Source organism: Physeter macrocephalus, chromosome 1 (genome assembly GCF_002837175.3).
Source record: "Physeter macrocephalus isolate SW-GA chromosome 1, ASM283717v5, whole genome shotgun sequence".
NCBI lineage: Eukaryota > Metazoa > Chordata > Mammalia > Artiodactyla > Physeteridae > Physeter > Physeter macrocephalus.
Genome location: NC_041214.2, coordinates 25,556,508 through 25,582,492, shown reverse-complemented (window position 1 = coordinate 25,582,492; position 25,985 = coordinate 25,556,508). Strand labels below are relative to the sequence as shown.

General features: G+C 41.7%; 1 protein-coding gene across 1 annotated transcript in view; it reads right to left on the bottom strand.

Moving 5' to 3' along the window:
• PCOLCE2 (procollagen C-endopeptidase enhancer 2) overlaps positions 1 to 23,983 on the bottom strand; it is an 83,814-nt gene extending 59,831 nt beyond the window's left edge. Inside the window, exons 1-2 of the mRNA XM_024131868.1 lie at positions 23,443 to 23,983; positions 22,359 to 22,467 (exon numbers count right to left, since the gene is read on the bottom strand). Of these exons, the coding sequence (XP_023987636.1) occupies positions 22,359 to 22,467; positions 23,443 to 23,525 (192 nt within the window). The 5' untranslated portion in view covers positions 23,526 to 23,983. The remainder of the gene's footprint in view (positions 1 to 22,358; positions 22,468 to 23,442) is intronic.
• Positions 23,984 to 25,985: the final 2,002 nt, after the last annotated feature.

Sequence of the window (25,985 nt, the reverse complement as noted above, 5' to 3'; positions counted from 1 at the left end):
GGACTTGAGGACACGGGGAGGGGGAAGGGTAAGCTGGGACGAAGTGACAGAGTGGCATGGACATATATACACAACCAAATGTAAAACAGATAGCTAGTGGGAAGCAGCCACCTAGCACAGGGAGATCAGCTCAGGGCTTTGTGTCCACCTAGAGGGGTGGGATAGGGAGGGTGGGAGGGAGATGCAAGAGGGAGGAGATATGGAGATATGGGGATATATGTTTATGTATAGCTGATTCAGTTCGTTATACAGCAGAAAGTAACACACCATTTTAAAGCAATTATACTCCAATAAAGATGTTTAAAAAAATAATAAATAAATAAATAAAAAGAAAGATTGATGATGATATCAAATGCCAGAATGTGGAGAACACAAAACTTTCTCCCATTGCCATTGCTGGTGGGAGTGTAAAAGGGTCACCACTTTGGAAACTGATCTGGCAGTTTCCTATGAAGTTAAATGTGTACCTATCCCATGACTCATGAATTCTACTGCTAGGTAGCTACACAGAGAAAAGAAAACACATATGCATTAAAATGCCCTACACAAAAAGTTAACAGCAGGTCTATTCATAATAGCCCAAATGTCCATCAACAGGAGAATGGATAAACAAACTGCAGTGTATTCATACAATGGAATAATATTTAGCAATAAAAGAAACAAGCTACTGACACAACAGTATTGATAAATCCAAAAACATTATGCTGAGTAAACTCTGAAGAAGAAAAAAAGAGTGCTTTCTAAATTATTCCCTTTTTATGAAGTTCTAGGACAAGAAAAACTAATCTATGGTGCTTGTACCATGGAGGGATGTTGAATTGTCTGGGAAGGAGTGAGAGCGAAGGTTCTGGGTACTGGAAATAGAGGAGGTGTCAGTTACACAGGTGGATGCATTTGTCAAATACATTGAATTATAAATATTAAATTTGTGCCTTTCACTCTATGTAAAGTATACCTAAAAAAACCCCTCCAAAACTAAAATAAGCAGAAATACACAATGTCATGCAGATGGTATGAACATATATCTTTCAGTCTACTGAGTTTAGAACAGTGCTTGCTGCTTACTTAAGGCGCAATCACTGTTGGCTAAAATTACAAGTAGTATGTATCATAACACAGCCACAAGTTAAGTGCCATCCACAACACTGTGCAAACTTGAAACCTGCTATTGAGAAATTTTGAAATTGATATGAACCTGAACAACAAATTGCTATAAAGTCTAGTTATAGTCCATCGCCCTGTGATCCAGTATGAAAATCTCACAACTTACTACAAGCCATATCTAATTTATGCTGTAGTGTTAATGAAACCCAGTCTCCCTAAAACTGAGTTACCCTGCCAAGTTTACGATTAACCTCTCTATCCAAAACTTTACTTCCGTTCTTGTCCCAACCCTGTTCCCCTCAGGACTGAAGAGTATCAAAGAAAAGGGGGGAGTGAAACCGAGCAGGACCCCGTGGAGCCCACAGAGGTACAAAAGCCACCTGCCTCCGTGTCCCCTGTTTGTTGTGTGCAGAGTAAGGCTTTAGTCTCTTGGGCCTTCCTTTAGTTCCAAAGCACAGACTCAACCAGTTACTAATTAGAGAAGTGGTGGAATTCAGAGACAAAGGAAAAGCAGTTAAGCAAGAAAAGTCATATATACACAACCAAATGTAAAACAGATAGCTAGTGGGAAGCAGCCACCTAGCACAGGGAGATCAGCTCAGGGCTTTGTGTCCACCTAGAGGGGTGGGATAGGGAGGGTGGGAGGGAGATGCAAGAGGGAGGAGATATGGAGATATGGGGATATATGTTTATGTATAGCTGATTCAGTTCGTTATACAGCAGAAAGTAACACACCATTTTAAAGCAATTATACTCCAATAAAGATGTTTAAAAAAATAATAAATAAATAAATAAAAAGAAAGATTGATGATGATATCAAATGCCAGAATGTGGAGAACACAAAACTTTCTCCCATTGCCATTGCTGGTGGGAGTGTAAAAGGGTCACCACTTTGGAAACTGATCTGGCAGTTTCCTATGAAGTTAAATGTGTACCTATCCCATGACTCATGAATTCTACTGCTAGGTAGCTACACAGAGAAAAGAAAACACATATGCATTAAAATGCCCTACACAAAAAGTTAACAGCAGGTCTATTCATAATAGCCCAAATGTCCATCAACAGGAGAATGGATAAACAAACTGCAGTGTATTCATACAATGGAATAATATTTAGCAATAAAAGAAACAAGCTACTGACACAACAGTATTGATAAATCCAAAAACATTATGCTGAGTAAACTCTGAAGAAGAAAAAAAGAGTGCTTTCTAAATTATTCCCTTTTTATGAAGTTCTAGGACAAGAAAAACTAATCTATGGTGCTTGTACCATGGAGGGATGTTGAATTGTCTGGGAAGGAGTGAGAGCGAAGGTTCTGGGTACTGGAAATAGAGGAGGTGTCAGTTACACAGGTGGATGCATTTGTCAAATACATTGAATTATAAATATTAAATTTGTGCCTTTCACTCTATGTAAAGTATACCTAAAAAAACCCCTCCAAAACTAAAATAAGCAGAAATACACAATGTCATGCAGATGGTATGAACATATATCTTTCAGTCTACTGAGTTTAGAACAGTGCTTGCTGCTTACTTAAGGCTCAATAAATGTTGGCTAAAATTACAAGTATTATGTATCATAACACAGCCACAAGTTAAGTGCCATCCACAACACTGTGCAAACTTGAAACCTGCTATTGAGAAATTTTGAAATTGATATGAACCTGAACAACAAATTGCTATAAAGTCTAGTTATAGTCCATCGCCCTGTGATCCAGTATGAAAATCTCACAACTTACTACAAGCCATATCTAATTTATGCTGTAGTGTTAATGAAACCCAGTCTCCCTAAAACTGAGTTACCCTGCCAAGTTTACGATTAACCTCTCTATCCAAAACTTTACTTCCGTTCTTGTCCCAACCCTGTTCCCCTCAGGACTGAAGAGTATCAAAGAAAAGGGGGGAGTGAAACCGAGCAGGACCCCGTGGAGCCCACAGAGGTACAAAAGCCACCTGCCTCCGTGTCCCCTGTTTGTTGTGTGCAGAGTAAGGCTTTAGTCTCTTGGGCCTTCCTTTAGTTCCAAAGCACAGACTCAACCAGTTACTAATTAGAGAAGTGGTGGAATTCAGAGACAAAGGAAAAGCAGTTAAGCAAGAAAAGTAGCGATAGCCTAAACAATAGTTCAGGGATAAAACAGAGTCCTAGTTCCTCCTCAAGGGATAGACATAACAATGTGATGCATATCTTCCAGTTGTTCTGCAGAAACTAAGACCCAGACTAAAGTGGAGAATAGTGACTACATGCTGACCACAAGCTTGCAGACCCCAGAATGGCTGGAACCAGAAGGTTGATGGTTAAGATTCCAAAAACATCACCCTGTTACCATGCCACCAACCAATCAGAAGAAAGTCCATGATCTGCAACCCTCATCCCAAATGTTGCCTTTAAAAACCCTTCCCTGAAAGCCATCAGGGCGTTTGGGTCTTTTGAACATGAGCTGCCCATTCTCCTTGCTTGGTGCCCTGCAAATAAACACTGTACTTTCCTTCACCACAAACCAGTGTCAGCAGATTGGCTTTGCTGCACAGTGGGCAGGCAAGCAGACCCAAGTTCAGTTCAGTAGCATTAATATCAACTGTATTCTTAATCTGAAGTAACAGCCATTTCATAAATGAGTAAAAACAGAAAATATTAGTGGTTAATTTGACAGTTTCCCAAGGGAGCTAAAGTTGAATTGTTGTAGAGGGTTGTGACTTGTGGTTCTTTGTCTCTGCTCAGAAAAGTACCTGAAACGTGTGAGGAAAGTGCAGCAGAATGTGTTGACGATAACTCATCAGTAAAACAAAGGAATACGATGGCTGTAAACTCTTCCCAAACGAATGCAAGTTCCTTGCAAGCAGGACAAAAAACACAAGGGAACAATGATAATTCTTTTGTTTCTTCTAGGAAGGCTATCCAATTTTTTTCAATAAATTAATCAAATTTTATCAAGGACCTACTATGTGTCAGGTCACCTGCTGGACTCTAAGGAAAGGACAAACATAACTGTGGCTTTTGCTCTTAAGGAGAGCACTGTCTTGAACAGTGTTTCTCAAACTTTTGGCCTCCAAGGACCATTTAACAGATACAGGCAATGTACACAGTTTGTCAACTCTAGGCCTGTTTTGCAGCCGCACGGCACAGGGAGATCAGCTAGGTGGTTTGTGACCACCTAGAGGGGTGGGATAGGGAGGGTGGGAGGGAGGGAGCCACAAGAGGGAAGAGATGTGGGAACAAATGTATATGTATAACTGATTCACTTTGTTGTAAAGCAGAAACTAACACACCATTGTAAAGCAATTATACTCCAATAAAGATGTGAAAAAAAGTCTAAAATTAAATTCATTTACTATCTTACAATTAATAGTATTTTCACATAAACAAGAGGGATGATTCTAGAGTGTGCCAATACATTTGGTGATAGTACCAAAGGCAGTCAGTTTTATTTTTTATTCTTGTCTCTAAAAGTTAGAAAATCCTAAGCATCATAGGATGTCAAGCATGGCAGCAAGTGTTTGCTGGCTTTGTCAGAAAGTTCTGGCGAGTCAAATCAAATTAGGACCCGGAATAACAGTGATTTCTCATTACACATGGCAGCATTCTGTAAAATGTTAGACTGATGGATTTATCACACTCAAGGCCTAGAAAGCTGACTGTTTCAATTTGGGCAAGAGCAGTGAATGGGTTCCTGATTCTGTCTTGATAATATTTAGCTCTAGAAAGTATTTTTTCACTTTCTGCTGCAGCATTTGGGTGTAGCTTGAAAATATGCCCAATGTTAAGTTATTGATTTATTTCTCTGAAAAGTGAAGGAAAACATCTGGTGTTGGGAATATGCCAAAGTCTCAGCAACCAAACACTCTGTACCCCAGTTCAAACTCAAAAGATTCCAATTCCTAATTTCTAATGTAAAGTAGTGACGTTATGGCTCTGAATAATAGGTTTAGGGTAGGCAAGAAATAGGATTTATTGCTATAATACACCAGCGCAGGTCATTTGAAGCAGAAGAAATGTCTTTATAGACATTAACAGTGAAGTGAAGTGATTTTTTTTGTTTTTTACTATATACCTTCTTCATTTCAAAAGCTTCATGAGCACCTTTATCTTCAGCCGCCGGCACACCTAAGCATAGTCCTATACTGCAGCCAGTACCTTGAACCTCACGCTTTAAAGACGGGGCTCACTGCTGCCATTTGATCAAGTTTGTAACATTTTCATTACTTTTTCTGAGGCACTGGATCAAGAAGAGGAAGCAATCTGTTACCTGCCGCCTGTTCTCTCTGCTGGTTAAGTGGTATCTGGAAGGACACTTTGCTGTGGGGTCTGATGTACACCCCAGCTTAACATGTCAAAACGGAACCCCTGCTCACCCCGGCAAATCCACTCCACCCCACCTTCTGTGCCACCTTGATCTCCTCCTTCCAGTTTGCTCGGGCCAAGAATTCTGAAGCCATCCTTGGCTCCTCTGTTTCTCTTCCACCCCACATTTTGTCCATTGACAATTCTTATTGGCTCTACTTTAAAGTATATCCAGACACTGACCAGCCCTCACCTCCTCCGTGCTGGTTCAAGCCATCATCTCCTCTCATCTAAATTACAGAGAGACCCTCCTACCTAGGCTCCCCTCTTCCACCCCAGCAGCCTATGCTCTATTCTCAACACAGCATCCAGGTGATCCTTTACAAGCACAAGTCACATTACGTCACTCCTGGCCCAGAACCCTGATGTGGCTCTGGATGGTTAGTTTCACGTGTCAACTTGGCTGGGCTGTAGCACCTAATGATTCAATCGACCACTAACCTAGGTGTGGCCATGAAGGTGCTTCATAGATGTGTTCACATCTACAGTCAGCTCACTAAGTAAAGAAGGCTGTCTTGATAATGTTGGTGGGCTTCATCAAATCAGCTGAATGGCCTTAAGAGCAAAACCTTTCCCTGAGGAAGAAGGAATTCTGCCTCAAGACTGCAGCATCTCAGCTCCCGACTGACAGAATCCAGCCAATTGACCTGACCTACAAATTTCAGATTGGCCAGCCTCCATAATTGCATAAGCCAATTCCTTGAAACAAATCTCTTTATATATGTATGTATGTATATGTGTCTATATATTTATACATATGTATATGTATGTGTGTTTATATGTATACATATATGTACATTATATGCACATGTGTGTATGTTTGTATGTATATATGCGTGTGTGTATATGTATATCCATGTTCTACTGGTCCTGTTTCTCTGGAGACTTCTGATACAGGCTTCCTGTGCCCAAAGTCTTCCACTTGTCCCTCTGGATCCATTCTCCTTCCATCTCCATCCTACTCCCCTTCCTGGGTGGCTGACCTGGATCAATACATCAACCACTGTCTTCGGGTGCTGTGGCCGTGGGAAGCCCCAACAGGAAACGGAAAACACGGAAGAGAATTAGGTCAGGATATTAACTCCCCTGGCTCCTTCTCTGTGAGGTCCCCTTGGGTTGACTCCTGGGTTCTAGTAGTATCTCTCTCCTCTAGGCTTCCCTACCCTTTTTAAACAGCTTCTCTGTAAACAACACCCCATCCCCAACATGCTATTTCAAGCATGCTGTTTTCCACGGAGACCCAGACTGATAGGCTCCCTCTCTCACGCACACTGGTCTCCAGGCCTTATAGGATCTACCCCACTCTCCCCCGTCTGACCTCAGCGTCTGCTCCCTTCCCCTTTGTTCACTCCACAGGCTTCTTTGCTGCTCCCAGCTCATGCCAGGCATGCAAAGCTCCTTGAGGGCAAGAATCTCTGTCTGCCCGGTTCACTGACATCTCCCTGGTGCCCAAACACTGCCTAGAACACGCTAGGTGCTCAGTAAATATTTTTTGCATAAATCAAATAAAATAATTTCATTGCTTCCCATACCAGCATCCTTCCTTGCTGCATCCCTCTTAGGTGCTCCATCTTGTGTCTTCGTCACAGCTCACAAAATACACTAAGTGGGAAGAAAAATCTTGCCTCTTGTTGCCTGGCTTTGCAACAGAAGCTACCATGTCTGTTTCCCTCATAAAAGCCCCCAGGATCACTGAATACATATCTTGGGGAAGTGTGAAAATCACTACTCAGCCAGAGGCAAGTATCATCATCAACAGATGACAATTTTACTGTTAATTCATCCTCACAAGATGTGAAGAATTCCCCCCAAATGACTTTTTTTTTTCAAAAGATTTATTGGCTAAATGGAATGAAATACCTAAACTTAAATATAATACTTAAGGTGATATTATTCAATGTTATAAATGCTCATTCAACCAAGCAATTCTACAAATGTGAGAATTATGCTATAATCTAATCTCTTTCATTCAGCCTTCTATCAATTACATTTTTATAAGGATGTGTTGGCTTTAAAAGAATATAATGTTTTTTCCAAAGTGAAGTAGCTAACAGAACACACTCTTGGTGGTGGTGGTGGGATGAACTGGGAGATTGGGATTGACATATATACACTAATATGTATAAAATGGATAACTAATAAGGACCTGCTGTATATAAAAAAATTTTTTTTAATAAAATAAAATTCAAAAAAAAAGAACACACTTTTAATTCATATTAACTGTTTATCTATTTCTCTACTTAACTATTTACAAATTCCAACCCCGAATGGTTTTATACATAAAACTAACAGCTTACAAAGTCAACATTAATATTGCAGCACTGTACTTTTGCATATATGAGAAGTGTAATGCATATTTAGAGTGACACTGTGCAGGGGAAGAGAAGGCACAGAAGAAGAACGTCACACAATGATGCATCTAAGAATGTTCACCCATATTGGAAAGTAAATATTCAGAAATCGACATTAAATCCACAGGGTGTGTTGTTCTGTTCACGTCACAGATGTTATGCTGACTGACTGGTGGTCACCCAGTACAACCATAAGGTGACTGATAATGCACAAACGCAGGGGGAGGTGCAAACAGCACACATATAGCACACAACTAGAAGCAAGGAGGATGCAGGAAGGGAACATCTCTTTTAACGGCAGCATTCTGCAAATTACAAACATTTTCAGAATAAGTCATTTTCAGAATGTCTCCTTCCCTAGAGATCTTTGGCAATAAATGGATACTCTTCTGCAGAGATCTACAGCTTCTGTGCTGTTCTGCCTAAAAGGAGGTGTAGTCATTGATCTATTCGTTCATTCACTCATTCATTCGAACATTCATTCATTTATACATTCATTCTTTCATCAGCTACTATTGCCTGTGTCAAGCACTATGTTAGCTACTAGGAGAACAGAAAACTAAAATAAGGGTCTTGTCCTCAAGAGCTTTTCAGTTTAGTAGAGGAAACAGATTAGTAAACAGATGATCAGTGATCAGTGTTGCAATAAAGATACTCCCCCGGATGCAATGGGAACACAGAGGAAGTAGATTCCAGTCTGCACTGGGGGATAGACAGTCAGGAATGCTTTCTGGTAATTCCTTTCTGACTTAATAATTCTATGATTTATTTCTCTACTAAGAAATATAGTTTCATTATTTTCAGATATATAAATAGCTAAGATTTATAAAGAGTAATAAAACAATATACACATTGCTCTGAATAGGGATAAATATATATAAGACTTATGGAGAATAATAAAGCAAGTTCATTAAAATTATAAATCACAATTATAATATAATAATTAAAACAAGTATATTCGGCAATTCCTAGGGTAGCTGCATGGCTCCTGATAATTGCCTTGCACTAAAAAAAATTTTTTTTCTACCACATATATGTATCCCCCACACAATAAATGCCTAGTTGTAATCCCTAAAGAACAACGGTGCAAGTTCCTATTAGCTTGATGACTGTGCCCTAAAATCTCAGTTGTTTTGGAGTATCTCCAAGGGATGTCTACACAGGCCCACAAAGCTGTCTGGCTCCCCAGTGATAGCATTCACATGTCTTTCCTCTCTTACTGCTGGAAAGCAGTTTGGTGGCTCCTCATAAAGCAGAGAATTACCACATGATCCAGCAATTCCACTCCTAGATGTATGCCCAAAGGGATTGAAAGCAGGGACTCAAACAGACACTTGAACACCAGTGTTCACAGCAGCATTATTCAAAATTGCCAAAAAGTGGAAATAACCCAAGTGTCCATTCACAGATGAACGGATAAATAGAATGTTCCTGGTGATGGATGTGCCACCAAGCCCCCTGAACAGGCCGATGAAGAGGAAGCATCTATCTGTTTCAAGGGTGTTATTTTCTGATGCTCCTAAGATTCTGCACCCTCCCAAGTTGCAGAGACTTGTGAGCCAGGATGAGGACAACACCTTCCTCCCAACTCTGCATCACTCCGTGTCACCTGGGACCCAGGACCTACATTATGCACAAAAACTGACCCTTCAGCTCCTCCCTTGTCCACATCCCAAAGCACCTTTCAAAAGTAAAAGCCAAACAAACCAAATATAAAGAAGCAAAGAAGCAAACCAAATCCACTACCCTCTCCACAGGAGTTAACCTTAATTCATGAGCAAGGCCTTTCCACTCGTAATCATCCAGAAGACATTTTGTACTCATAACGGACAAGAAACGTCAGAAGTTGCTTAATGCCACATACCTAGTCATCTGCATTCAGAGCAGTGATGACCTCATAATTTCTTCAGGAACCATCAGTGGGGAGATGCTTTGCATCATCCAGGTTTCAGTTCAAATGTCACATCGTCAGCCTCAGTCTCTATTACATCACCTTGTTTTATTGTCTTCATGGTACTTATTCCCACCCTACTATTTGTGATCTAATTTATTGTCTCTCTTCCCCCCTAGAGAGTAAACACCATCAGTACAAGAACCTTCACTATTATATCTCCAGAATATCAAACAAGGCCTGACACATATTAAGCATTCAATAAATATTTCATGGATGAATAATACTTTTTTTTCAAGTACTTACCATGTGCTAAGCATGGTTTCATTAGCCATATTTTATAGATAAGGAAACTCATCTCAAGGTCATACAGCTAGTATGTAACTCAAGGTCAAGGTCATACAGCTAGTAAGTAACTGTTTTGGTAATCTACTGCTGCATAACAAACAACCCCAAAATTTGGTGGCTTAAAACAACAATGTACTCTTATTTCTTATGGTTTTGTGACTTCACTGGTCTCAGCTGGGTGATTCTTGCTTGAATTATCTCATGCAATTACTATCAGTTCTCAGCTAGGGCTTAAGTTGTCTGAAGGCTTAACTGGGGCTGGTCCTCCAAGATGACTTTCTCACTCATATGTCTGGCACCCCAGCTGGGAATAATGGAACAGCTGGGGGCTGTCTGAGCATCTTTCTCTCTCTCTCCATGAAGCCTCACTACAAGGCTAGCTTGGGCTTCCTCATAGCATGGCACTCCTTTTATGGCAGCTAGATTCCCCCAGAGTTCATGTTTTAAGAGACTAAGGCAAAAGCTTTAAGATTTCTTATGCCCCAATCCCAGAAGTCATGTAGTATCACTTCTGTCTCATTCTATTTTTTCATAGGGCCAGCCAAGATTCAATGTTTGGGGGTACTAGAAAAAGGCGTGAATACCAGGAGGTGAGGTTATTTAGGGGTCATCTTTGGGGATTCACCACCATAATAGGAGAGCTGGTATTTGAACCCAGGCAGTCTGGCTCCAGACACTGCACTCTTAGCTATCAATAATATATCATGGGGTATCTCTATTAGGAATAAATGAATAAATTCATTACTTAATTTGTATAACTAGTGGGGACTATTCTGATGATTTGCGCCTCCAAAAGCAAATTAAAATCCCCATCTCTAAAGACAGAAAATCATTTGCAAAAATTCTTAACTGACAATCCTTTCTCTGCCTCTAAACACCCTAGTTTTAAAAGTTAAGGGGCATTCTCAGTTGGTGCTGGGTGGGAGGTGGTTAGCTTGAGGAGAATCAGGGAAGGTCTGGAAGCACTTCTGTGGACAAAGTCTTATGAAAGACCATTAAGTGAAGAAGGGACATAGTGAGTAGGAATGGGTATTTGCAATACCCATGGGAGCTAGCCATGCCCCAAAGGGACTACCATCCACCTTGAAATGCGGTGGCCTGCAGACAAGTTCTACACAAACACCACCCTTTTATGGCTTATTACAGTCCTGGAAGAGAGGTTGAAAAAAAAAAACATTTATTGACTACTTTCTTGCATCAAGCGCCGTGCCAAGGGCCTCTCATCTACCACCTCCCTCAATCCTCACGCTACCTTTACGACGCAGGTCTGGCCATGATAACCAACTTTGGAAAGTTCTGGAAACTGCATCACATTCCTAGTAAATAGCTGAAAAATATTTCAGTATGACTCACCAATGCCCTTTCTACTAGTCACTGAGTGATGCCATACTTACAACCCTCCACCGTGAAACTTGTTACCCTGCGGTACTGTGATTCATTTCCGGGACATCTCCCAGACTAGTGAAAGCCTCCTTGCCACCCCAAGCCCTGTTCTGGGACATGGTTTTCCAAACATTACAGTCTCCCTGACCAACCCAGCATCTGATCTCTGGAAGTTACTTTAAAAATAGCTGTAATGAATTATGATTTCTTCCCAGAAGGTCAATCATAGCCCAGGGCTTTTAGAAAGTCTATATCAGACCTCTATCAGACCCTTACTGAGACAGGCTGGGACCAGGGACCCTCTGCTGCAGTGCTTGCACCTGGAAAAATGTCTCCTCAAGCAACAAAATATAAAGAAACTATAAGGGACTAAAAATAACTGTGCATGCGTAGCTGGGGCAAATTATGGACAGCAAGATACAAAGAGATCAAAAACCCAACTGCCACTTCTGAAGAGCCCGGAGCAAAAACAGGGGTAATGTGCACGTCACCTGCACTCAACTCCACCAAAAGTGTGGGCAAGCCACCTAAGCCACACCTCCAGCCCGACCCCTGGACACACCCCCACCCTCACCCCATATAAGGAACCAGCTCGCTGCCCTTCCCCAGAAATGAGCAAGGGAACCTGTTACTTGTTTTCGCTCCCCCCCTGCTGCAGCAGGGGCCCCAATAAAGCATGGCCTGAATTTCTTGTCTGGCCTCTTATCAATTTCTATCTATTAAGGAAGGTCAAGAACCCTAGTCCGTAACACTATCAATTCGCTTCTAGGAGCGGTAAGCAGCAATCAGATCTCCACTGGCTTCCCTGTGCTTCTTACCAGCTTGGTCCCAGAACTGCCCATCTGTGACTAATAGGTCTCTCCCTCCCTCTGCACTTTGGGAAACACTATTTTATTATATGTCATGTCCAGGAGTGTCTTGGGGCTGAGGTGGTGAAAGAGAGGTGATATTTAGTGGCAGGGCTTGTGCAGCTTTAATTGAAACTCCCCACGTCTCTGTGGTTGTTCCATTTATTTTTAGATATTTATACTGGTTTTAGAGAGACTTGCCACCTTGACTCTTATGATCTAACAAATAATATATCTGAAGAAAACACTTCTATTCTCCCAAGTCCCTAGAGTAAGAAATTCAAGAGTACCCCCAAAGCGCCATTGCCACCGTCAATAAAGCTGCTAAATTGTAATGTGCAGGGGTGTTTTAGTGATTACATTTTTCATAGGATCAAGGAATAATGATCCATACAGATAAAACTTGACTGTGCAGCAGCTATCCATGGGAACACTTTCCAAACTCTAAAACCAGGACAATGTGGGAAAAAAAAAAAAAAAAAAAGAGAAAGCCTTAGAATTAGGAGCCCTGTAAATGCTTCTCTGGTCTCCAGCATAGAGCAACCAAGCAATGAAACCACTCTCTTTTTCTTTTTTTTTCTGTCAATACCTGATAGATTGCAAGGAATCTGCAAATTTATGGAACAATTCAAATTTGCCTATAATTTCATACCATAAACTGAACTCTGGGATAGGAGTATGAAACTAATTCCATCAGTCTTTTTAATAATACAATCTTTAAAACCATTTCTGGGTGTTTTACCTCTGTTGAATGCTTTCTCATTATACAGCTCTTTAATAGAGGGGTTTTAAATGTGTTATCTTTGTGCTCTATCACTATAGTGATGTTTCAGGAAAAATGACTTTTTGTCATTAATATATTATTAAAGAGAATCTCTTTCAGAAAAAAGAAATACCCAAAGGGACTTCATTTTCATGGTCTCTCATTTTCTTCTCTACTCATTAAGCCCTTTCTAAGGCATCTGCCTTCGACCAGCCCTAAAAATACAAGCGGTACAAATAAGCACATTAATAAAACATCATGTTTTCAATCAATAAAAACATATTTGATTTTCATGTGAGACAGCAAAGAAAAACAAAACAAAACAAGCAACAGAAGCCCTTAAAAGCAAGCAGGAAACTCAACAAATTTAGAAAAATTGGGCTGAGGCCCCAGTGGGAAAACATCACCTACTTGCTTATTTATTTAGGGTTTATATCCCCCCTGCTTCTCAGAAGGACTGAAGGCAGCATGGAAAATGTTTTAATGCTTCCAGTATTTTATCAATTGAAACCTAACTGGGACAGTTTAAGTGTCATAAGAATCACAAAGATTCTGAATTATTCTCTCCTAACTAAAAGACAGACAACATGTAACTATACTGCTCTTTTCCCATTCATACAGTGCTCAAGTTTGGGTATGCAGACATTCTCTGTTAATTGCACTCATCTTTACTAAGGAATTAGATATGAATAATATTAAGTCAAGCATTGGGTTAAATTACTATTCAGGCAGCTGAAGTAACGAAGCCTAGTCCAACAAATGTATAGGTGCATTAAAACAAACCCCATAGTTGACTGGAATTTAAATCTCTATATAATTCTAAATCCTACATGTATTTTAAAGCCAGGAAATATGTGTTTAAGGCCAAAATTCCATTCCGCTATCTGTCCTGCTGTGGTTATGCCAGGCAAATAACTGTTACAGTAATTTTAGAACCCCTTGCCATACCCTTAGGTATAATTAAGCGACTTAAATGTTGAGTTCCTGTCTAAATTCACTATTTGTTTTCTCAAATTATATACCTAGCACCAATCTGAATAGAACATCACTATATGTTTCAATTTTCATGCAATTCCATGCCCCACCACTGCTGACTTGCTTTTCATGAAGCCATATGAAGGTTAGTGGGAGGATATAAATCCCAATCACATTTTCAATCTATCATTTCTCTAAAGTAAATGTGAATGCCATTTAAACTTAATCAGGCTTTTGGAGGATGGATTCAGTATGATGACTTTAACACACATAAGTAACAAAATCACCCCATGGTAAGGAATGCCTTTACACAATTGTTTATTAGGTGTATTTGGAAATATCAAGGCATGTGTTGTAAAACAGCCCTGTGCTGTCAAACAAAGGACATATAACAATTTCTCAAGTCTCAGAGCAGCACAGATGTAAAGTGGGTCATAACATCTTTTACCCTTTGCATGAGGTAATAATTGTTTTCATTTAAATAATCTAAGAACTTCAATAATTTTTAAAATGTCAATAAGCCTTATTCCACATTATCAATACTTAAAACTACGTACAGTGAGTAGCATAATTATTTACACAATATAATTGCTACTGATTTTCTTATCTAACTACTCCCTACCAGATTATAAACTCCGTAAGCATAAAACTATGCCTTGACTTTTTACCCCTGGGGCCCAGCCCAATGCTCAGTACATAGTGGATTCTCAATAAGCATTGAGAGAATGTTTCTTCGTTAAATAAGTGCATAATAGTGCATTTGTGTCACCGAGTCAGAAAATGTGCTAGTCTTTTCAAACCATTTGCAGGGATATGAGGCAAGATGCAAGTTCTTTAGACCTCACTTTTGCCATTTGTGAAATGGACATACTAACATGTATCCACTGACATCACGGAATTGGATGCAGATGAAGTAACCATATGTTGTTATTTTAGATCTGCGACCTATATAATAACCAGTATATTTGATTCCAGTTGCATAGAAAAAAAAAGGTAGTTATCAAAATGACAGTACGTGTATTACCTGGGGAATCTGAAGATCTTCTACATATGACAATTTATGCCTTTTTCCTCTGCATGAATTAGCTAAATAAGGAAAAATTTGCCACATACTGTCGGCTTAAATAGGACTGACTCTATTCATTGCTATAATTCTCCTTCCATTTCTGGCATAAGTCTGTGACTTTCTGATTGGCCCACATTATTTACTTCAGAGTTAAAGGAACCAGCAAATTTTAAACTGCTCAAATGTTTGCTGGTTTTTTCCCAAGCCAGATTTCTGCTCAAAATAATAACTGAAACCTTCAATAATCTGCTCTCTAATTTCAGTACCTTCAAACTTTTTTTGGAAATAAAAAAGAGATATAAATCAAACAAATACCTTGTAATTTCGATAATGTTTTATAACAATAAGACCACATACATGAATAATCTCATTTTTAAAAACTGCTTTGTAAACTATGCCCACCTTTAAATCTAAGAACAAAATCATTTTCACTGACATCTGCATACCAACTGCTGTTTCTGTTAGATAACAACAGCAATTCAGACGCAATATTTAGTTTTAACTTCGGGAACCAATTTAAAAAACAATTCCTACATACCTATTCGAGGAGAGTTCCCAGAATGTTCTAGGCTTCAAGTTTCCTCTAATTTGCATGGTTGCTATAAACCAAGTTTCAGCTGGTTCCACTTAGCTGGCCATACCATATGCAGCCCAAGTCAAACTCTGAATAGAGTTGCTTTCACAAGGTATTATTTTGCTACTAAAGCCTCTTTCCTTTTTTTTAAAAAATTGTGTCAAATTATCAATATGAATCTCTAATTCTACTGGGATTATAAAATGAACAAGTTATCGATGAAAAGATCAAGGAACCGAAGGATTGGGTGACTTGCCAAGTATGCAATGAATTTATAAGGAAACCGTCAATAGAATGGTGATCTTTGTGCCGGTGGACCCAAGAAGGCAAGGTGCCTGTTGGGTTTTATTTCCCTTCCCACCCAGAGCCTGGGGAATGTGTCATCCCAGGCAGCCTCCCATGCTCACATCTCCCAGGTATTCATCTGTGTGTCTCCAGCACCTACAGCCGTGTTTGGTGGGCTCTTGGTAAACGTGCCTTGCCAGTGTAGCAGGGAGCCACACCCCACCGGCTGTGCTCTTTTTGACACTGGTCCACTCGCCCTGACTTGTTTTAGGGATCTCAGAGGTCTCTTACTGTCTCCTGCACAGTCTTGCCCCTTTGGACACGTGCACCCAGCAGGGGGACCACTGTGACAGAGCGGTCCAGGTGGTGGTATGTCAATACTTGAAGTTTCATTTCTTGTTGGCGGGCTTGGTACAGGCACAGTTACTAGCTCTCATCCTTCGATCACTTTGGGTGACTTTTGCCTCAACCCAGTCATGTTGTCCTTCCAAGCCTGCTTAGAAGACCAGCCACCATTTTCCAAAAATTATACTTCCCTTAGCTGTCAAATCATGCTTAAGTCCTACCCACCCTCCCATGCATGCAGACTGGGTATTTTATGCAGATGCCCCTTAGGTTACAGTCCTGAACCTCAACTCTTATGAGAAACTAAGAAACCCTCAACTCCATCATGAGTAACAAAATATTTAACAATTTCTTAACCCTCAAATTCTCTGATTTGAACTCTAGCCATACGTTTTTTAGAACACACTCAGCAAAATTAATTAGTAAAACCTAAGACTAGTTGAGGTCACCAAGAGTTGGTGGCCAGAAAGATATAGTTGAGTCAAGAGGCTTGAGTTCCAGTCACAGCTTCAGCACTACACAGAACAAGCGTCAGCTTCCTCGTTTGCAAAGCAGAAGTACAACTAAGCAGCACGGAGCACGTGCGTCCTCAACATATCTTCACGTGAGTAAAATTAACCTCGAAATTTTTCCAGAACAGCACTGTCCAAACGAACTTTTTGCGATGATGGAAATATTCATATTATATACTGTCCAGTATGGTGGCTGCCATCTACATGTGGCCATTGAGCATCTGAAATATGGCCAGGGTGACTGAGGAACTGGATTTTTAATTTTTAACTTAATTTTAATTAGTTTAAATTTAAATAGCCAATGTTGATAGTGTATTTAGACAGTGCAGCTGTCCAAGAAATAGCAAGGAAAATTTTAAAGTCCTATCATTTAAGGGCAAATCTAAATTTCCATCCTGCAAGCTGTACTTCCATCTCAGAAAGTCCAATACAAATGGCTAGAAAGTATGCTTGTGACCACTAGCCTTCACCTTTCTCAAAGTATACAGACGTTAACATTAGGCTTTTCCCACCTCCACACTCCCACTGATAAGATAGAGTTTGATGAAGAGTATTTGGTGGTGAAAGCCACCTTGCCGGGACACATCTCCAGTCTGGAAGAATGGACAGCGAAGCAGATGAGTGGTGACAAGCAGGACCTTATTAGCTACGGGAACTTGAGTTTGGGGGCTACTCTGAGACTCTTCCGTCTTGAGGGGTCTCTATGATGTTGAATAGCCAGTGGGAATTCTATTCTTGGTTTACTGACTGCAGGAGCTGGAAAACGGACTGGATCCACTGGTTTCCAGAAAGCCTTTAATGGACTGCCTTGGATGAGGCCACACCAGAGCACAGCCCTGCCTGGAGCAGATGTCAAGCAAGGGTCCAGAGCCTGGTGCGTTGGGCCTCTTGGCTGGTGCCGCTGCACCCTAGCTGCATTCAGAACTGCTAAGACAACTGCTTTAGGCAGAAGAGTCCACGTTTCTTCATCTCCTTGGTTATCCCTCTTGTCCATTCTACCATCTTCTCTCTCCTGGAGACCACACAGCTTCCTAATTGGTCTCCCTGTTTCCACTCTTAACGCCCTACAATTCATCTTCCACACAGCAGCCAGAATGATCTTTTAAAATCAGAACATCTCACTCCTTTGCTTAAGAGTCTCCAGTGGCTTCCTACTCAAAATAAAATTCAAACTCTTCACCATGGCCTACTGGGTCCTGCTCACCTTTTTTACCTCTCCCATCGTCCCCCTTACTCATTCTGTTCCAGCCACAGTGACCTCCTGGCTGTTCTTCAGACAAATCAAGCTTGTCTGTACCTCAGGGCCTTTGCACCTGCCGGTCTTGCTGCCTAAAATGCTCTTCCCCGGACTTTCACATGGTTGGATCCTTATCACTCAGGCCTCAGCTCAAATGTTACCTCCTCAGAGTGGCCATTCCCAACCACCTCATCCATAGCTACTTCTATCCCACCACTATGTTATGGTTGTTGGTTTTTTCCTACATATTTCTTGAGGTATATTTAACATATTATAAAACTCACCCATTTTAACAGCACAATTAAATAATTTTTAGTAACTATACCAACTTGTACAACCAGCACCATAGGTCATTTCCACCTTTGAGATCGCTCATGACCATTAGCTGTTAATCTCCATACCTATCCCCTGCCCCAGGCAACCACTAATCTACTCTCTGTCTCTACAGATTTGCCCTTTTGGAATTATACAGTTATTATCTAATATTCCACTGCTCTGTTTTATTTTATTTAAAAAAATTTTTTATCATGGTAAAATATACGTAACATAAAATGTACCATTTTCGCCATTTTGAAGTGTATGGGTCAGTGGCATTAAGTTGTGCAACAATCACCATCATCCATCTCCAGAACTTTCTCATCTTTCCCAGCTGAAACTCTGAATCCATTAAATACTAACTCTCATTCCTCTACCCCCACCGCAGCCTGTGGAAACTACCATTCTACTTCCTGTCTCTATGATTTTGATTACTGTAGGTACCTCATGTAAGCAGAATCACACAATATTTGTTCTTTTGTGACTGGCTTATTTCACTTAGCATAATGTCTTCAAGGTCCACCCATGTTGTGGCATGTATCAGAATTTCCTTACTTTTTAAAGCTGAGTAATGTTCCTTTGTATACCATATTGTGTTTGTCCATTCATCTATGGATAGATAACTTGGGTTGCTTCCACCTTTCGGCTATTGTGAATAACGCTGCCATGAATATGGACGTATAAATATCTGTTCAAATCCCAGCTTTAAGTTCTTTGGGGGTATATACCCCGAAGTGGAATTTCTGGGTAATATGGTAATTCTAAGTTTAATTCCTTGAGAAAGTATCCTATTGTTTTCCACAGCAGCTGCACCATTTTGCATTCCTACCAGCAATGCACAAGGATTCCAGTGTCTTCACATCTTTGTCAACACTTATTATTTTCTGTTTTTTTAATAATAGCCATCCTGATGGATATGAAGTAGTATCTATTTTATTTTTATAATTCAGTTATCACTATGTAATATTTTATTGTTTACTTGTTTGTTTAAACATTAACTGCCTGTCTCTCCAAACTAGGATGCTAGCTGCATGAGGGCAAGGAGCTTGGCTGCCTTGTTCACCAAAACTCCAGTAGTGCCCAAGACCCAACACACATTTGCTGAATGAATGACAGACCTTAGGGCTACCAGTTTCTACAACCTTTAGTGCTACCACAGTCCTTCTTCTTTTATCAACCCAAAGATATACAGAAGCTAGGGAGCTCCCTTCCTCTACTCTGACACACCAGAAGACCATGAAGAAGAACTGGGAATATTTTCCCCAACGATTCAGTGCTTTTCCTTGTGAAATACAAAGAAATGAAGATATTTTGAAACTGAGATCTTGAGAGCATCCAAGGCCTTTGGGAACATTCTGCTGAGGCTGTAATTATAACCAGGAGGATGTGCTGGGCTCCTCTGGAAGTTCTTGGTGCTACTCATATGCAAACATAAAAGAGGCAGTCCCTTGAAATGGAATCAGATGGCTAAGAGTGAAAACTATAAAGTTTTTCACTAGAAAAGCAAATTGTGCTGTCCTTTCTTGTGCATTACCTATGCTTTCTAAAAATATATATTTTTCAAAAAAGGCTGGCATTTGCTACTCAACTTTTGAGCATGAGTTCAGGCAGCCTGGGCAAACCACAAAGAAATAGGTCACAGAGACTGCTTGTTGTTTGCTTGTTTTCCCTTCTTTCCACAGTTGATAGAAGACTTTTATTCAAAAGAAGACTCTTGAATTTTAGCGGAGCACATGGATTCCTGACATGAAGACTTCATTTCAGGGCTTCCCTGCAGCTAGAAGTGGCCATGTAACTAATAACTAGCCAGTGCAATGTAAACAGCAAGGTGCAGGTAATTCTGCACAATGTCCTTAAAGGGAGGATCTGTGCCCTTTCCTCTCTTCCTTTTTGTTGGCTAAACCATGAACCTGCTGGCTGGAACTTGAGCACACATCTAAGTGGATACTGAGTGCCTAATGATTTGAGGCTGCCACACCAATCTTGGATTGCCTACCTCCAGATTCCTTTACATGGGAGAGAACCAAGCTTCTGCTTGAGCGATTGTTACTTTGGATCTCTGTTACTAGGAGCCAACCTAGTCCTAACGCACACGGAATCTCTCCAGTAAGATTACAGGAGAACCCAAGCACAGAAATAAGTGCTTCCTAGATACACATAACAAAGTCTATTGTTCCATCAAAGTCTGAGCTGCTTTAAAGCTGATGCCAAGCCCAGCTTAGCCAATATACTAAGGGGGTGGCAGTGATCTGCCATATTGCCTACCAGTCAGAAGAAAGGATGAGTCAATACCAGCAACAACGGTAACGGTGGTAGCTAACGTTTAGTGAGCACTTCTTATATCGCAGACACTCTGCCAAAGAGCTTTATACATACCATCTCATGTTATCTTCACAACAGTCCTGAAGTTTAAAGATAAATCCAACACATGGCTTATGAGTGATGGAATGCCTCACCTTTACATTGTATCCATAAGGAGCATCCATTATACTTCCTCTTTCCCACACATAAAAATAAGGTAGTCAGGTCTCTGCGAGGGCACACCCCTCCTTTACCAAGGTCAACTTTCACTGGACACCCTTCCCCACCTCCAACACTAACAATGCCCCGAAGACCCAAAACACTGGGCTAACCATGGAGTCTACTTGCTAGGCACATGGTGCCTCTCAGTCACTAATGTCCTTGGGTCATTTTTAACTTACAGCCATTTAATCATAACTGAAACACAACTATAACATAAAAACCAAGTTACATGTTTGTTTCGGAGCCTTATTTCACATTTATGCTAATATCAATATTGCAGAGCTATTTTTCATGACCATCCTCTCCTGGCCCCATGTGTTGCAATAACATAATGAAATCTTACCAATTCATCAGATAGCCGATATTTTACAGGAGAGCATCAATGCATATAGGAGCTGACTTTTATTTAAGGAAGGAGACCCCCTCACATCTGCCCGTCCAATGACCTTCTTGGCGGGAAGGCCTCACTGCAAAATAGGCTTCACTTCATAGAAAGTTGGACTTACCCAATGCTTGATCAAGTCAGTTTATATCATTGTTCTAGACCTCAGCTTCCTCATCTATAAAATGGGGATAATAATACTTCCTCACAGTGATTTCAAAGATTCAGTGAGATTATGCTTGTTACCTACTTGGCACAGTGCCTGGCACCCAGCAAGTGCTCAATAAGAGGTACCTACTTTTAAAAATCATTAATTCATGGCTGGTACAATCTGTCTGAATGAAGCTTTCAGTGCACTAATGTGTTCAATTTACCAAACAACTTCCCAAAATTGAAAAAAATGAAGAAGATAATGGTCGCTACTATGCTCACTTGGAAAGATGACTCACTCTAGCTGACTAAATCCAGACTTACTTTTTTAAGGCTGGCTGTCTCTAAATCTGATTTCTTATCTTGACTCAGCATAATCTATGCCATTACTAACCAACCTGGGAATTTTGTTAGTTTTTGTTTGATACTTAGGCATTTTCTCCCCTAAGTTATTGTTATTCTCTATTCTTAGACTGCCTTTGGTGGTGGTTTTAAGTCAGAGACATGAAGTGGGATTGTTTTTTTCTTTTTCTTTCCCCTTTTTTTCCCCCCTAATGGTTATAAACTGGTCAGAGGTGAGTACTACCTTTGATCTTCCATCCGCCACTGGGAGACATTTATGAAAGGCACAGGCAACAAATAGCTTCTAGAAGTCTTTATGATGGGCCTTTGCCTGAAGATAGCCTTAATTTTGAATCCATGAAACTCAGCTGAGTCAGACTGGGTTTTCAGACACACATCTGCTTTAAGAATTTATCCCTCCAAGCATTATCTCGAGCCCTTTCTAACTGTTAATGCAGGGCACCACTAGTTCTATTAAAAATCTCCCAAATAGTAGAGATAAATCCAACATTTCACTATTACAGACATTTGCCCCCAACCCAAATTCTGACAGCAGAGGAAAAAAGCAGCTCTTCCACTGTTTCCAATATTCACTTCTGGAGAATACCCTTTTAAAAAATGCTTACTGTGATTTTCCAGGTACATTTGCTATTTGGAGGGTACACTCCAGGAAAACCTTCGCTGCCAATAAAGCCAGATTCTCCAGTAAGAATGCCACCACATGTGAAAACAGGTCTGGGAAAATAAAAGAGGAAAAGAAATTTGAAACACTGTCCAACAATTTAATGTCAATTTCAGAAAGATGCAGTCTATTAATATGGATAAAGTGAATACTGACAATTAACTGCCTGCATCATATACGGGATTTGAAATACTTGTTAGCTCTTAGAATAAATTCTATCCTGCTAAAACATTCAGTCCAGCTGCCATCTGTCTCCACCATAATAACAAGATCAATCTATCCATCCATCCATCCATATGCAATCAAGTCCTGCACATAAGTGGTAAGATCTTACAGGAAAATGGCAAATGTAAAATTTAACTGTGGGGAGTGAGAGAGAGAGAGAGAGAGAGAGAGAGAAAGGGAGAGAGAGAGAGAGAGAGAGAGAGAGAGGGTGAGAGCTAGGCTCCGTGAAGTGCATGGTTTTAAAGCTAGACAAGTAATTGGTTAATATGAAAAAGTTTTAATTTCCTGGATTTGGAGAGATGCCTAATTCTCTCTTTGTTTGAAAATCGTTGGCCATTGGCAGAGCCTCCCATTGAAAAGGAGATGGCAAAGTTGGCCATAGGGCGGGTCTCCCGGCCCAGGTCCCGGAGCCATCTGGCAGCTCAGAGGTTGAAGAGTTAAACTTGCCAAGAGCCGCTCCCCGGGCGCCGGGCAACTCGCGTTTTTCCCTAGGCTTCTGTCTCTGGGCGAAGCCTCTCCGGGGAAGAAAACAGGAGTAAAGCAAAGTCCACACATTTGGGTCCCAGTGCTTCCCAGCGCCCTCCTGAACCTTCGGGGAGAGGGGGGGTGGTGGCCGGCCAGCTGCGGGGCCGTGGGGCGGGCGGAGCTGGGGGTCGCCGGAAGGAGCCCCGAGGACGGGCGCCATCCGGGGTCCTGGTGGCGCATGGGTCCCCCGGCGCCCCGAGGCGGAGTGGGTAAAGCCAAGCCGTGGGCCAGGGAAAGAGAGGGAGGAAGGGAGGGAGCGCGAGCGGGGGTCGCGTTACCTCTCCGGGGGCTGCGGCCGCGAGGGCTGGGCGGCGGCGGCCAGCAGCAGGCAGAGCGGGGCCCAGGCGCCCGCGCCCCTCATGGCCGGTGGAGACGCTCGGGGCTCGCCCCACCCCGGCGCGCACCCCGGAGCACCGCGCGCTCCGCACCGGCCCGGACTCCCGCCCCGGCGCGCCCCGCACCCCGGCGAGCCCTCTCCTCTCCCGCTCTCCCGCACACGCGCCGCCGCGGGGCAGCCCAGGTAGCCGGGCGTGCGCGGCAGGCGGGGCCGGGGCGCTTTGCTAGAGGCGATTACGGCGCAGTCGGCCTCGCCGCTTAATTTCCCCTGAGGAGTTGCTCTGGCAGCCACAGGCCACTGCTGAATATCCCGTTTGTTCTCCCGCGGCGAGAGGGGGCGGCTCCCAGGCCGGAGCCGCCTCCTCTCTCGGGGCGGGCGGGCGGGCGAGGGGGCGGCTCCTCGCTGGCACCCCGGGACCCGCACCCCGCTCACATCCCTCGGGCAGGGTCTGTGGAGAGAAGGATGAAAGGGAATCCCCTGCCACGTGGTACCCAAATGGGACCTGGCGCCTTGATCCACAGATGATGGGGTGGGAGGGAGGTTGGAGGGGGGTAGCCTTGGTTTGGTTTGCTTTGGGGAGTGTTTTTCTCTAGTTGCTTTCAAATAAAAAGTATTCGTGCTTGCTGATTGCTGGAAAAGAGGGTTCCTCCTTCCGACATCTAGATCCAAAGAAAGAAAAGAGAAAATAGAAGAGAGATTCTACTATATTTTAACTCCTACTCTAATTCTCTTACTTTACACACACAGAATCTCAGTGGATTCTTCTTTTTGCTTTTACTGGTGCGTGAGAATAGGGAGATAGGGTCTGTACGGGAGGCGGGGGGCGGTTTAGAAGTGAGTTTTCAGCCGTGTGATTAGTGAGTGACTTGTCATTACCGTGACAAATAACGGAGACAAACTCCGGATCGTCAGCTCTCACCACCCCATGTTACGTCCTGAGAATAGCGCTTCTTTGCTGGCTGGCGCCTCTCTCTTCCTCAAAGATCTTTTCCAACGATGCCTTTTTCTGTAGTATTGATTAGTTGAGATGTACAGAGAATTTGTTTTTCTAAGAACAATTGCAGTCTTATGGAATCAAGGCTTTCCTTTATTACTTTTAATTAATTTTAATTAAAAATAATTTTAAATATTTATTTTGCTAAGTGCTTCCCAATAACCAGGGATTAATAAAAGAAAAACAAGAATGGAATGGAGTCACTGGGTTTTTCACTGACCACGTCACCACAAGGGGATATAGCTGAATTCAGACGCCTCATTGGTGTTGTTCCTCCTAAAGTATTTTCACCATTCTAAGCAAAAAAATTTAAGCCTTAAAATAATACTTATCAGGGCTTCCCTGGTGGCGCAGTGGTTGCGCGTCCGCCTGCCGATGCAGCGGAGCCGGGTTCGCGCCCCGGTCTGGGAGGATCCCACGTGCCGCGGAGCGGCTGGGCCCGTGAGCCACGGCCGCTGAGCCTGCGCGTCCGGAGCCTGTGCTCCGCAGCGGGAGAGGCCACAGCAGAGGGAGACCCGCATACCACAAAAAAAAAAAAAAAAAAAAAAAAAACTTATCAAGACTTCATTTCTTTCTTTTTTAAAATTAATTTATTTATTCCTTTATTTTTGGCTGCATTGGGTCTTCATTGCTGGGCGCATGCAGACTTTCTCTAGTTGCGGCCAGCGAGGCCTACTCTTGGTTGGGTTGCGCGGGCTTCTCATTGCGGTGCCTTCTCTTGTTGCGGAGCATGGGCTCTAGGCACGTGGGCTTCAGTAGTTGTGGCACACAGACTTAGTTGCTCCACGGCATGTGGTGTTTTCCTGGGCCAGAGCTCGAACCCGTGTTCCCTGCATTGGCAGGCAGATTCTTAACCGCTGTGCCACCAGAGAAGTCCCAAGACTTCATTTCTAATAATGAGCTTACAGTGTTAAGAACATAAATACTCCAGGCAAGGAAATAAGCAACAACTGGCGGCAGAGAATAATCTCACTTTTTAGAGGAGGGGAATCCAGGAGTCAATAGTAGGAACCAGAATTTCCCTGTGGGGTTTAGATTTTCTTACTATTTTTGAAAATGCGAAGGAAAAAAACACCAAGAATTACAACTTGTTAAAAATTTTCTGAAGGCACCACACCCTTTATGACTTAAAAAAAAAAAGGACTACAGAATTTGGCAAACTACATTACATACTGAAACCTACACCCTCAACCCAATAAAATTGTTTTAAAAGAGCAAATAAAATAAATGATTGTTTATTTTGCACACATTTCAAGAACATGCTGTCCAACAGCATACGTATTTTAGATGATATTTTATTAAAAAGTCATAGTTTTAAATTACGAAGTGAAAATATTGCTTAATTCACTTTCTGGTGATGATTTGAAGTGATCATAGCCAGCAAATACTTCATTCTTCAAAACTAAGTTTTCAAAATTTAAAATTAAAAAACAAAGTGTGAAATATGACTAAATGGATAGAAAACTCTCTGAACATAAATATGCAACAAC